The sequence below is a fragment of the Lethenteron reissneri genome, chromosome 53 (genome assembly GCF_015708825.2).
Source record: "Lethenteron reissneri isolate LAM-NWPU_2019-01 chromosome 53, ASM1570882v1, whole genome shotgun sequence".
In the NCBI taxonomy this organism is placed as follows: Eukaryota; Metazoa; Chordata; class Hyperoartia; order Petromyzontiformes; family Petromyzontidae; genus Lethenteron; species Lethenteron reissneri.
This window is the reverse complement of record NC_083831.1, coordinates 8574123-8588252: the sequence shown is the minus strand read 5'-3', so window position 1 is coordinate 8588252 and position 14130 is coordinate 8574123. Positions and strand designations below refer to the sequence as shown.

At 49.8% G+C, this 14130-nt stretch overlaps 1 protein-coding gene across 1 annotated transcript; it reads right to left on the bottom strand.

The window, feature by feature from the left end:
* Positions 1 to 611: 611 nt before the first annotated feature.
* LOC133356170 (gremlin-2-like) lies at positions 612 to 8059 on the bottom strand. The gene is made up of 2 exons (XM_061573547.1): positions 7767 to 8059; positions 612 to 3946 (listed from the first exon to the last, which is right to left on the bottom strand). Exon 2 carries the CDS (start codon positions 3920 to 3922, stop codon positions 3308 to 3310), a length of 615 nt encoding a protein of 204 aa, XP_061429531.1. The 5' UTR covers positions 3923 to 3946; positions 7767 to 8059; the 3' UTR covers positions 612 to 3307.
* Positions 8060 to 14130: the final 6071 nt, after the last annotated feature.

Below are 14130 nucleotides of genomic sequence, written 5' to 3'. Positions count from 1 at the left end.
TCTGCTGATGAGACCCAGAAGGATCGAAACTAGCCCCAGGCTGTGCGTGCTCAAAACACAATTCTGCTCGTGAGCACAATTAGAGAAAGACCGACGTGGAACGGAGGTATCAATATTCATGCATTGGTATATGAATGTACTAAATATATGTGTGTGTGTATATGAACATCACAATCTATAGTGTTAACTCTCGATCCAAGGGGCCTTGCCATGATATCCTTCCTTGGAATCGGTCGTGGAGGGTGGCCTGCCCCCCCTCTTCTTCCACCCCTCCTCTGCAAGGTATCACTTAGGAGCCCCCGACCCAATGTCCCATCCGCGCAGTTGCACCGCCTGCACGCGCCCGCACGGCTACGCCACTATTCGCTGCGCGTGCGCTTGCGTGACATCGCATCGACACTTAAGCAATTGCGGCCCAATGGGTCACGCTTCGTGAGCACATTACACGGTACAATGATTGCTCGTACGGCATTCCCACCCTCCAACTCCCCACACACCCGGACGACTGGAGAAATTCTGGCCTCGCGTTTTTTTTGTTGTTGTTTTAAAACGCAACCCACCACCGCTACTCCACCCACCCACCCGCCTGCCTGCCTGCCTGCCTGGCCTGCCTGCCACCAACGCGAGGCGCTTTGCACGGCCCACGCCATTCTATGCTTTGCCGTACGATGGGCAACGTGCTCAGGGAACAAGATAAGATTCTGACGGGCGCGACGAGATGGCTTTCAGTAGGGAGCTCGCGTGCAGTTTTGAAATGTCTTCTTCAATCGAAGGGGCGCAGGCTGCAGCAGCCCTTCAGAGAGACTGGTGCGCATTTCTACGACCAAATCACCACGAATGTGCGTCCGATCTCCTCCGAAGCTTTGGAGGTTTCAGCCAGATTCGTACTTGGACGGAGGGCTTCTGGGGAATAGCACACGTATGTAGGCTGGGACTGCAAGGGTTTACCTCGGTATTAAACTGCATGCCACAAATGAGTCGTAATACCTCGCCGATCTCGTGAAGGAGCATCACACCATCACGCGACACTCATCCTCGCAGCAGGCGGATTTTGGCTGCTGCCATCGAACGAAGACGGTCACCGCCATCGCGTGGCGCTTTCAGATGCGCTTCTGCGGCCGTCTGGAACGCTCTTCCTTGTGATATTAAGAAGCTACCGGCGCTATACACTTTTACACGTAGATTACACAACGATTTTTTTTAGAACAGTTCTTTCCGTGTGTTTCAGTTTGGTGTCTTTCTCCCGGGCACCTATAATTAGCGCGGTTGGCTACGTACGGCGCGAAAGAAGTTCAACGTACACACGTTTAAGGTGTCCACGAGATGGCAGGAAAACATTGGATTCTGGCATATATCCCTGCGTGGATTAGTTTTTTCTCTGGGAGCTATCATTTGCGGCCAGGTCGCTTCTGAAAAATAAGCTAATAGCTCAGTGGGCTTTACCTGGTAACAAGAAAAAGTTTACTTTTATTTGTATAGTTTTTAAGTTTTTTGTTTTACCTTTCCTATGTCCTGAACTCCTGTCATGTTTTTGTATCGTTGGTGGCTATGTTCTGACCTGCCCCTACTGGACACCTGTGGAGAAGAGCTTCATGGCTCATTGGATTCCTCCGGTATGAATACATATTCTGATTTTGAGCAAGGGCTCTCCTAAAATCCTAAAAAATTAAAATCTTGACACCAAGTGAAGCTTTCATGGACAAATAAAAAGTTAATTAGCAGCGAGATCGATTCCCTCCCACAGCCAACATCAGCGGTGAGTGAGATCTGAACCAGTCCTGAACCTCGCACACCATCACCGACCCGTAGCGACCAGCGTGGTGAAATATGACAGGGCCTGGGGAGACCTGACATTGTATCGTAAATATAGTCACGTATAGAAGGATCATGTAATATAGAACCAAATATAACAAAAATAATTCCACACAGTGGAATTATATAAGACATGCACAACAAATATGAAAACAAGCCTGTATATACAGTCCTAAGGACATATAAAATGAATGCATTTGACAACAGAGTGGATAAAATATCTGATGTGCCAGCCTTAAATATTACGAATTAACGATGATCATTATCGTCACCACCACCACTTAATATTCTTACCTTGGCCTCCCATGAAATTTATCCCCGACAGAGGGCACCCCCAGTGGCAGCTGTCCCTGGGCGGCACAACGTGAACGCAGCACGTGGCCTGCGAGTCGATGTGAAGTTCGTTCTGGTGGCTTCCAAATAAAGTAGTGCCCATCTCCCCCCCACCCTCTTTACCCCATTGTTCACGTCCACATCCCAACTCACACACACACACACTTCACTAACAAGCAAACTGATCATCGTGGTGAAGTATGGTCAAACAACTCCTACGAGCGACACTGCGGGTGGAAGCCCTTTATGCGGCAGTGGATTGTAAATAAAATAAAACCCATACGGAGCAGAGGTGATACGCCAGTTCGCGTGATAATTAATATAGTTTGCTTCTATTAATTCTGAAGAAGGCGATGATGGAGTTGCTGCTGCTGCTGCTGCTGTTATGATGGTTATCATCGCCGCCGATGACGGCGATGATGTTGCCGATGTTATTACGCCAGCTGCTGAACTGTATTCCGTTATCACTGCTGGTGGTGCTGCTGCAGCTGCTGAATAAGAAGAAGTGACTGATGATTACAGCTACCTCCGCGAACTGATGATGTTCCAGCTACGATTGCTGCTGCTGCTGCTTCCGCTAGCGAAGTTAACCGTGACGACAGGATTTCATCTGTTGCTCAAAGTTAACCGAGTTACCGCCGATAACGAGGTTACTTCTGTAACGACCTCCACTGCTGCTGCTGCTGGCTACCCCCCGTGGCGTCGTTGTCGTTATTGTTGTTGTCATCGGTAAAGTTCATACCCCATTTTTCATGAGACCTCTTTTGCCAGTACCAAAATATACTAAAAGAGGTCCCATGATGTAGCTGCTCACCCCGAGCTCTCATTACTCTGGTAGTGCGTTGTCTTGAACTGTGCGCCTTTTGGCGTCATCTGGTCGAACACCGTATGAGACGAGGCTCCAAAGAAAGCTGTCTCTGGTGTGGACCAATCAGTTTCAAAGACAATGCATTAATGATCAGAGTATTGTTTTTTGTTTGCATTTGACTGCAAGTATTGTGGTTAATGTAAACATGATTCCTTGCAAAAGGTGTCAGTTTTGTTGCCAGAAAAAAGGGGAAAACCCCTATTAGTTTAGTTCATACCCCCTGTCGCATTGCCACGAATATTACCACCGCTGCCCTCACAACCACCACCACCACCACCGCCACCACCGCCTCTCTCAGTCGTTCACCTGCACCGAGATGCATCTGCACTGCTTTACACGCTGCACCCTCTTGCGCCGCACGGGCGGCTGCTGCTCGGGGCAGGTGAGCGTCACGGTGAGGGTGGTGTAGCGGTGAGGCTTGCAGAACGAGCACGACTTGAACGACAGCGACGACGACGACGAGGACGACGACGATGAAGACGCAGCAGCGGCGGCGGCGGCCGACGGATCTCTGCGCGCGTGCCTCGGGATGTAGAATGAGTTGCACTGGCCGTAGCAGAAGCGGTTGATGATGGTGCGTCCGAGGCAGCCCTCCTCGCCGATCGTCTGCTTGAGCGGGTGCGTCTTGCACCAGTCCCTCTTTAGGTACTTCTTCTCTGTCACGATGAGCGCCTCCTGGCTGGACGCCAGGGCGTCCTTGGTGGACGCGAGAGCGGCCCGCCTGCCCGCCGAGTCGTTCGGCCTCGCCTTGGCCGGCGACGGAGGCTCCCCGCCACCCCGAGGGCGGACGCGACGGGCGGTCTCGGGTAGCGAGTCGCGAGTGTCGGACGCGAGGAGAGATGCGGCTGCGGCGACGAGCAGCAGTGGGAGCAGCATCAGAGCGGGGGGGAAGGGCACCCGGGTCGGCATCGCTTGTTTGAGGCGCCGCCTTGTCTGTGGCGGGGTTGGCGTGCGGGGAGACAATCGGGGTTAAGGTGGTTGTGGTTGTTGGTGGTTGTTGGTGGTGATCGTGGTAGTGGTCGTGGTGGTGGTCGTGGTTGTGGTGGTGGACGTGGTGGTGATCGTGGTCGTGGTGATCGTGGTCGTGGTGATCGTGGTGGTAGTGATCGTGGTGGTGGTGATCGTGGTGGTGGTAGTGGTGATCGTGGTCGTGGTGGTGGTGATCGTGGTGGTGGTGATCGTGGTGGTGGTAGTGGTGATCGTGGTCGTGGTGGTCGTGGTGGTGGTGATGGTGGTGATGGTGATGGTTGCGGGCCCATTGAGAGAGCCCTGAACGGAATGTATATTTGTGTACCCCCTACCTCCCCACCACTTTCAATTTATAAACAGCGAGTGAGAAGGATGGAAGATATACAGGCCTGAGAGATAGCGTTGTGGCGAGATGATAGGGCGAGATATATGTGTGTAGTGAATCGAGAGAGAGAGAGAGAGATTCTAGTCACGCGATAGAGATGCAGTGAGATGAGAGATGCAGTGAGATGAGAGATGCAGTGAGATGAGAGATGCAGTGAGATGAGAGATGCAGTGAGATGAGAGATGCAGTGAGATGAGAGATGCAGTGAGATGAGAGATGCAGTGAGATGAGAGATGCAGTGAGATGAGAGATGCAGTGAGATGAGAGATGCAGTGAGATGAGAGATGCAGTGAGATGAGAGATGCAGTGAGATGAGAGATGCAGTGAGATGAGAGATGCAGTGAGATGAGAGATGCAGTGAGATGAGAGATGCAGTGAGATGAGAGATGCAGTGAGATGAGAGATGCAGTGAGATGAGAGATGCAGTGAGATGAGAGATGCAGTGAGATGAGAGATGCAGTGAGATGAGAGATGCAGTGAGATGAGAGATGCAGTGAGATGAGAGATGCAGTGAGATGAGAGATGCAGTGAGATGAGAGATGCAGTGAGATGAGAGATGCAGTGAGATGAGAGATGCAGTGAGATGAGAGATGCAGTGAGATGAGAGATGCAGTGAGATGAGAGATGCAGTGAGATGAGAGATGCAGTGAGATGAGAGATGCAGTGAGATGAGAGATGCAGTGAGATGAGAGATGCAGTGAGATGAGAGATGCAGTGAGATGAGAGATGCAGTGAGATGAGATGAGAGATGCAGTGAGATGAGAGATGCAGTGAGATGAGAGATGCAGTGAGATGAGAGATGCAGTGAGATGAGAGATGCAGTGAGATGAGAGATGCAGTGAGATGAGAGATGCAGTGAGATGAGAGATGCAGTGAGATGAGAGATGCAGTGAGATGAGAGATGCAGTGAGATGAGAGATGCAGTGAGATGAGAGATGCAGTGAGATGAGAGATGCAGTGAGATGAGAGATGCAGTGAGATGAGAGATGCAGTGAGATGAGAGATGCAGTGAGATGAGAGATGCAGTGAGATGAGAGATGCAGTGAGATGAGAGATGCAGTGAGATGAGAGATGCAGTGAGATGAGAGATGCAGTGAGATGAGAGATGCAGTGAGATGAGAGATGCAGTGAGATGAGAGATGCAGTGAGATGAGAGATGCAGTGAGATGAGAGATGCAGTGAGATGAGAGATGCAGTGAGATGAGAGATGCAGTGAGATGAGAGATGCAGTGAGATGAGAGATGCAGTGAGATGAGAGATGCAGTGAGATGAGAGATGCAGTGAGATGAGAGATGCAGTGAGATGAGAGATGCAGTGAGATGAGAGGAAGAGAGACAACACGGGCGAGACGGCGATATCGCGATATCGTGAAGAGACGAATGTCGAATGTGGAGTTCGACGACAAGAGAGAGAGAGATACAGACACGATTAGCGTGCGAGAGAGAGAGAGAGAGAGATAGCTTAGCTGGCTTATCTTTACTTGCATTTGACTGCGGGCATGTGTTTGGTTCTCTCCTATCACCTTCACGAAATCTGGGGCCCTTTCAGCTACTAGGCAGGTCCCGGGTGACTTCGCGCTGCCGAACAAACCCAGAATACGCATCGGAGAGGTCCATTGCAGCGTTTATAGTCTCCTCCAACGAGAGGACTTCGCATTCGTTCTTGACGACGTTCCCTCCGTTCGATAGATTGACCGCCTGTACGCCTCTATTGGCATTCCCTATGCAGGGACGCAGATTTCCCCCGTATAGCCTCGTGTAGTAACAGACTGCTGGGGCGAATGCCGTTATAGAGGAGCGCCTATGAATGCATTGCACGGCACACAAAGAGGGCGGGAGGCCAGACTGCGACCAGCCGCCTTTGTCTCCCCTACAGCGACGTTTACACATTGCAGCGAGTACTCATTTGAGGTTGAGTCGACCTAGGGGAGGCCCAGGACAGATTCAGATACTCGTCACTGGTGGGCCGTGGGCGGGAATCGAACTCGGATCGCCTGATTCTAGATTTGAAGCTTTCGTGACTGCAAGGATTCATACTCTTAGTTCTTTCGGTAAAGTCACGTAGGTAAAAAATGAAATAAAAATTAATACAAATAAAACAATAAAATCACGACGTTTCGGGGGCAACACATGCTTCCGTCTTCAGGTGAAACTGTCACAGCAAAAAAATCTGTAAAAATCTGATACAGATTTTTTGCTGTGACAATTTCACCTGAAGACGGAAGCTTGTGTTGCCTCCGAAACGTCGTGATTTAAAAAAAATTAAATTAAATGTTTTACCTACGTGACTTTACCGAAAGAACTAAGAGTACGAGTATCGGTTCGTCCTGGTTCGTAGCGCAGAGCGTTGACCCACGCGCTATCACATTCCATGCACGAGTTGAGTTGACGTGCAGGAGATCGTGACACAGGTGGAAAGTCCACGTGAGAGCTTTGTTTGTGCATGTATCCTGGCGATTGAAAGATTGCCCATGTTGAGTGCCAATTTCAGTCTCCGAACGAATTGAAAACGTTCCGAAATGAGCTAAATTCGGCTGAAATGTCCAGTGGGGTTCTTTGTCTCGGCGAGAATATAAACATTCGTAAGCTTGACCTTGACGTGCCCGATTACATACGCACAATGTAGCCTGTCTTTAAAAAAAAATACAAAAACTGAAGTATAACGCACTATGGAAATATTTAAAAATTTTATTTATATTCGTCTGCCCCATCGTTAAACAAAATGCTTCAACAACATAGTAGTAGGGTTTTACCCTTTAAACTGGTACAAAACTGACACCTTTATACAAGGCATCATGTTTGCAATAACCACAACACAAGCAGTCAAATGCAAACAAAAAGAAACAACTCTGATAATGATAATAATGTGCACTGTCCTTGAAGTTGATTGGTCCACACCCGAGACAGCTTTCCTTAGAGCCTAGTCTCCATTGGTGTTGGACCAGATGACGCCAAAAGGCGTACAACTCAAAAACAGCGCACTATCAGAGTATTGAGAGCTCGAGGTAAGCAAATACTTGAACAACCTTTAGCCCTTCCTTGACGATTACGAGCAGCAGCGGATCAGCATCTTGCTTAAGCGGGGAGAATCTCTGAACCGGTCTCGACAATTGTGGGGTTTGATCAACACTAGTCAACCTGATTAACCGAGGACCGAAACACTCCCGACTTGCCAGATATTATTGGCAAGAGCGCTCCCGCTAAACAACGGGGCCCTGAATGCAAACAACAACAACAAATAAAGCAGCTGCCACTGATGTCAGCCGTGGGCAGGTACGGAATTAATGTCCACATAACGCAGTGCGCTAACCACTGCGCCATCGCTCACTCTCCATCCCGTGACTCCAATACGCAATTCCATTTTATATATATATATAAAAAAAATATTGAGCGGACGTACCTTGTTTTCGGAGCAACGAAATCTTGTGATGTGGCCGAGCTTGAACCCCGTGTAATGATCGGAGTATTCTCCAGGAACAATACAAATGAGTATTGCACAAACTCTGAACACGCAGCTGCGTGCTGTTGCTTTTCACCTGCGTATTTGCTTCCAAAAGCCCTCTGTGCTCCGTGCTTATAAGTTGACGCTCACTTGCCAACCGATGTTACTGGCTTGAGCTTCACTATATCGTGAGCTGTTTCGCTACCTGTTTGCTCTCTCCGTGTGGCTCTCTCTCGCTTTCTCTGGCTCTCTCTCTCTCGCTTTCTCTGGCTCTCGTGTCTCCGTGAGGATGTTTATATATTCACACACACCACGGCGGAGCATTCAGGAGGACCGTTCTGATTGGTCCACGACTCCCAAAATAATCCCCGCATCGCGCACGAGACGGAACGTAGCGGAGTTGTGATCCCCCCCAGCCCCCACTACCCCCCAGCCCCCACCCCCTCCCCCTACTCACCCCCTCCACCCTCCCCCTGCTGGTTTATGTCGTGAAAAGGGGGCGACTCCTGCAAGACACGAATACACACACACACACACACCCCCTTTAAATACATATATTCACTCCACTGCTTGATCATACTTCGCCTGGCCCTTGCTGGAGCGAACTTTCTGAAGAAAGGACCAGCGTGGCGAAAGGGTCATTGCCCGAAACGTCGCCTATTATAGTTATCCTTTTAAGGCCACACACGCGCGCGCGTGCGCAGCGGTGTTTGACGAATGCTTTTTTTTCAACCTACGTGACTTTACCGAAAGAACCAAAGAGTATGGATTCCTGCAGTCACGACAACTTAAAATCAAGATTGAATGCGTTGTGTTTTATGTTTGATACTCAATTGGTAAATTGTGCGGCGACATGACCTCAGGGTCTACACGGCATCTGTCTTTTCTGAGCCGCGTGCTGTCTCTCTCTTGGAACATAAAAAATTCGTGGCCTTTTTTTCCCCATTCAAACCTCTTCTGCCCACGATATTTACTCAAGAACGTCTCTATAGACAACACCCCCCTCCTCCAGATTCGCTTACCAATTATTCACATCGCCCATTGTATTTTAATTCGCCGCCTTCCACGCCTCCTCGTTATGACGTATCATTTACTACGACCGGCAACCGAAACCACATTCATAGCCAGCGAACGGTTCTTTACGCGTCCACGTGTACGCACGCAAGTTGAACTTCGTTCGCACCGTACCGTTGCCCACGGCGTGCGTAAACCGTACTCGGCTCATTCTCGACGACCATCAAAAGGGCCCGTTCTGGCAAACACCGAGCGATCCCTCTCGTGCCCAGAGGCTCACACGGCGCCGTGTCGAGGGGAGAAGGTTGCGTTGACGCACGTCTCTCCCTGGCGCTTGCCACGCGATGACGTCCGTTCCGCGGAAGCTCGCTTCGTCGCATCGCGAAGCAAACAGATTTCAACGTCCCCGCTGCGCCGAATTAACGCCCCGTTAAGTAGCCCGCTCATCATCAGCACCGCCACGCACCTGGTGGGACGAGTTCCCCCCCCCCCTCTCTCTCCGACACCTCCATCCCCCACCCTCTCACCTTCACCACCCCCTCCCCCCCCCCGCCCTTAACGCTATTAACCCCGTGGCACATCCGTGCTGCAGGGGTGTGCGGCATAACCCATGGGGGCCAGGCACGGATTAATTTTCCACTCGATAACTCGCGGAACGCTGCCGTCGGCGTAGCTTGGAGAGGAGGGATAACACCGGTCAAACAAAAAAACATTTTTTCTGGCCTGGACTTTTGCAGCTGTTTTAGACTAATCTCAGGGTGCCGATTCCAAATCTGATCTCAGATTTGCTTTATCACATCATTTTTATGCTATCGGCATACCCCATTTTTATTGATTTTACCCGAAATTAACTCTGTCACTTATGATTGCAAGTTGTTGCGAGTCAGTGACTGCTTTAGTGTTAAAATATGGTGCTGTATTTTTAGGATAGTGTGTTTATAATATAATTTTATATAGATATCCACATTTATTTAATATTTTTCTTCTGCAATTTTAATTGAAAATGAAATATTTTATATCTCAAAAACCTGATGTGATAGACAAAAACCGATGCCAGATTTGGAATCAGCACCCCAAAATCACCTTAAAACCGTTGGAATACCTTATGCCAGAAAAAGTGTTTTGACCAGCGTAATCGGTTTAAGGCACTACCACGAGAGTACAAGACGCGCTAGTCCAAACGATACACAAAAAACGCTATGTAACCGTCTTGTGAATTGGTATAATCCTCGAGCCTGTGATCACCATCGCAGGAATATATCCATCCTGGATTGGGGACGTGCCAAGCTAATCCTTGGAGCAGCGTTGTGGACTCTTCCGGCTGAAACTCGGCGCTGGGCATATGACCTGCGGCTCCATCTCCTCCTCTGCCGCCTCCGCTGCTGCTGCTTTGCGTGCTTTGTACAAAGGGGTTTTGTTTGATCACTGCGGCCACTGTTGCTGGTTCAAGTACACGGCGATGTGTGTGTGTGCGCCTGTGTAATAGCGAGAGCGGTGGCGCAGCGGTTAGCGCGCTGCGCTTACAAACCTGTGGACCCCCCCCCCTCCCGAGTTCGATTCCGCGCTCACGGCCATCAACACCAGTGATAGATTATCTGAACCGGTTCTGGCCGTCCCCTAGGTCTACTCAGTCTCAAATGAGTACGCGGTGCGGTGTGTAAACATCGCCGCTAGGGGGGGAGACAAAAGCGGCCGAGGTGTGGTGCTGGCCACCCAACCCCCTCGTGTGCCACCGTGCCGACCTTCGTAGGTTCTGCTCGCTAACGGCGCTTGTCCCAAAAAGTGCGATGAGGCTATGAGAGGCATCTTTGTCTTTGTACAATCGGGGGAGCGGTGGCGCAGTGGTTGTTCAAACACGTCATCCGCCGGGCGTGGTTGATATCTTCGAGCGGGTAGACACACAGCTTTATCGGCCACGGAAGGCGAGATGATGATGCGATTGTTCTTTTTTGTTGTTGTTAACGCGCGCGCTCTCTCTCTCTTTCTGTGTCTACTTCGTGCGGCGAGACATCAACTAGGCGATAAAAACACTTTTTATTTTTTAAATGTTACTCGGTAAGGCCCCACTGAGCTATAAAGTTATTTTATTTAGAAGCCACCTGGCCATCACAAATGATGGCTCAACAAGATGGGCTCACCATCGTTGCGTGGAAATCTACATCAGCGTGACGACGTTTATTCTAAATGTGGAGGGGGGGGGGGGACACCTGAGGACCTGGAGAAAAATCCACGCGACCACGGGGAGAGAGACACCGCAAACGCGGCACAAAGACAAATAGCCCCCGTCTAGCCTTAACATACTGTTGGGGCAAGTGCTGTTAGCGAGCACCTATGAAGACCGGCACTGTGGCACACGAGGGAGGTGGGTGGCCAACACCACGCCCGGCCGCCTTTGTCTCCCGAGTGGAAATGCTCACACATCTCACCAGGTACTCATTTGAGACTGAGTCGACCTAGCGGAGGCCCAGGACCGGTTCAGATACTCGTTACCGGTGTTGGCCGTGAGCCGGGAATCGAACTCGGGTCGCCAGGTTCGTAGCGCAGCGTAGCGCAAACCGCTACACCACCGCTCCTAGTTTATAATAAATCAAAGCTCTCTAGCGCCACGCGAATTGTGTTTATCAATCATCATGCGCGTGCAGCGCCTCTCAAAGTGCCAGGGGTGTGTCGTGGGGGGAAACGTTGGTTGAGTGAAATTGCACACTCTATGACAGGAGGTTCGTTGACCACAATAACAAGGGGACATTTTTTCCCGTCGAATTCGGTACAGAAATAACAATTTTTATTTCACGAGCGCGCAATGCGTGTGGTGAACACACACACACGTCAATTATGTCACGAAGGAATCCGTCAAGAGAGCCGCAGGTTTGCCGAGCCCTGCTCTATGGGACGGGGAATGGGTTAAGTCACTGCTCTGTAGGACTGGCATTAGTGTTATGCCTGTAAGATTATGATTTGAACTGTAGTACTGTAAATATTACCCCTGTAGTCATCACCCCTGTCTCTATATTATACATCCTTGTATGTGTACGTATTAGTATAATAGTCAGCCGATATCTCTTTAACGTTTCTTGAACTTAATTTTGCTTTAAAATATATATAATTTTACACTAAGCCGTCGAAAAATAAGCTGCTCAAGCCGACTTACGCAACAAGGAATTAATTATTTGACACCGATTTTTTTAACCTTGTTTTATTACTCGCGTGACGTAATACAATTTTCATTGCGATTTCCCATTTGCTTCATTGCCTTGTGTACTTTTATTTGAGTTATTTTTGCTTTTTGTAAAAAAAAATTGGTGAGTCCGGGTCTCTCTTCCCATGGAGACTTCACATTGAGCATCTCGACTCCGAAACTGGTTATAACCACACACACACACAGACAAACAAACACACACACAACCTTCTGAAGTCACAATACACATCGGTGGGGGCAAATATTGGGCCCACTACAGATGGACGCGTTGAACTCGGATTAAAGGCCTGTGGCAGTGTATTGACCTCGTGCTTAGCGGAGGTTTGCTCAGCGCTTTAAACCCCCTACTTATGCTAATAGTTTAACTACTTCCAAATCGTGGTATCGCAGATGTCCGGTCGCCCTTTGCGGGGCAAGAGAGGGCGATGCTGCCCTCTGGTCCAGTGTTTTTCACTCATTTTCAGAGGGGTGGGGGTGGCTCTTTTACCGATACGACATCAGCAGTGTGTGTGAGAGGGCCGCCACACATTTGAAACCAATGGGGATGAAACATCAGCACGATGCTGATGATGATGATGGGGGGGTGTTGTCACCATCTGTGTATTGTCGGGGTGGGGGGGGGCACGTCAGGGGCCGCGTTAAAGGCCATCAGAGGCCGCCAGTAGCCACGCGAGCCTTGCAATGAAGAACGCCGCTGTCGGCTGGCGTCGTGTGGGACATTTCTGAGCGAAATGTATGAGCGTGACCTTGCTTAAATGATATGTTTGTCATAAGGAGCGACGCTCACAACAACGAGCGAAGCACCGGGTGGTAAAAGCACAGCAAGTTGGTACAGTAGGGGGCACAGGTGGTGCATCAGCCACTCATCTCGGTCATCTCCGTCAGTCGACCCGTGGCACCTGCTGGGTCTGCCCCGTGACCTCCTGCCAGCGGGCGTTCGACACTTCACGTGGCAGCCTCAAGGTGCACATGGCCTGGCACAAGCGTCGTGGTGACATCACCGCCGCTTAGTGGCGAATGGCGGTTGTTGTTGTGTGTGTGTGCGTGTGTGTGTGTGGGGAGGTTATCCTAAAACTCGGTGGGGGTGCGGGAGGAGAGATGGACACGACAAAATCAACAAACACAAACGTGAACCGGTGAACATCAGACCCGAGTAACGATGCGATATTGTGTGTGATCGTCATCATCATCGTGCGCTCATCTCTGGCTCTCACTTGACGCTACGTCTACGATACGGGAGGGGGCATCCCAGCCGTGTCAGAGGGGCCCAGCATGGGCCAAGATGATTGCCAAACCCATCACTGCCTCCGATTCTTTCAGCTTCTAACAGACAGGGTCGTATCATGGGTCCTCCCTTGCCAGTATCAAAATACAGGGTGCTTAAAAAAAATGTGAAAACATCTGAGAATTTGCAACGATACCACGAGAAACGTGGTCTCCGGGCTCTGGAGACCACCTGGAGAAGATTCCAGGCACGCGTTGACAACGATGTCTAACAAGTCGAGACTCTGACTTTATGAAGCTGTTAACATTCTATTTGTTATCATGTCACAGTGTTATTAATCTGTGTTTTTTTCCACAGAGACGATCACCCCTCTCTGTACCTGTGTTGCCCGCTGTGTGTATCTTGGTGATATCTGTCTGCTTATATGTCTGTCTATAGTTTTCTGGTTAGATTTTATGTCGCTATTTCACTATACCTGATGATGATTGCTTGTGTTGCAATCGAAACGTCGTATGCTATTATTTAATTTATTATTTTATCTTTATACGTGACTTTACCGAAAAAAACAAAGAATAATTCCTGCAGTCACGAAAGCTCCAAAATTAAGATTAAAGCCTATTCTCATAACTCGGGTTGTTTAACAGAGCAGCCCCCACTGCGCGTTTCGTGGTTCCTCGGGGAAGTCTTCTTCGTGTCTCCTGTCCAACTTAATACAGTCTCTGCCCAATATTCTGCACAGGCCACTGACTCTCGTCTTGCCAAATGTTGCGGAGTGGCATTGTGGCTGCTGCAGGACATCTCAGGAGATGATCCACGGTTCGCTTATCTCTGACCAGCACAGAGCTCGTTACGTAGAAGCACCCCCCCCCCCCACCGCTCCCATGATT

Coding starts and splice junctions, on each gene's coding strand:
- LOC133356170 (XM_061573547.1), bottom strand. CDS start 3,922: ATGCCGACCCGGGTGCCCTTCCCCCCCGCTCTGATGCTGCTCCCACTG.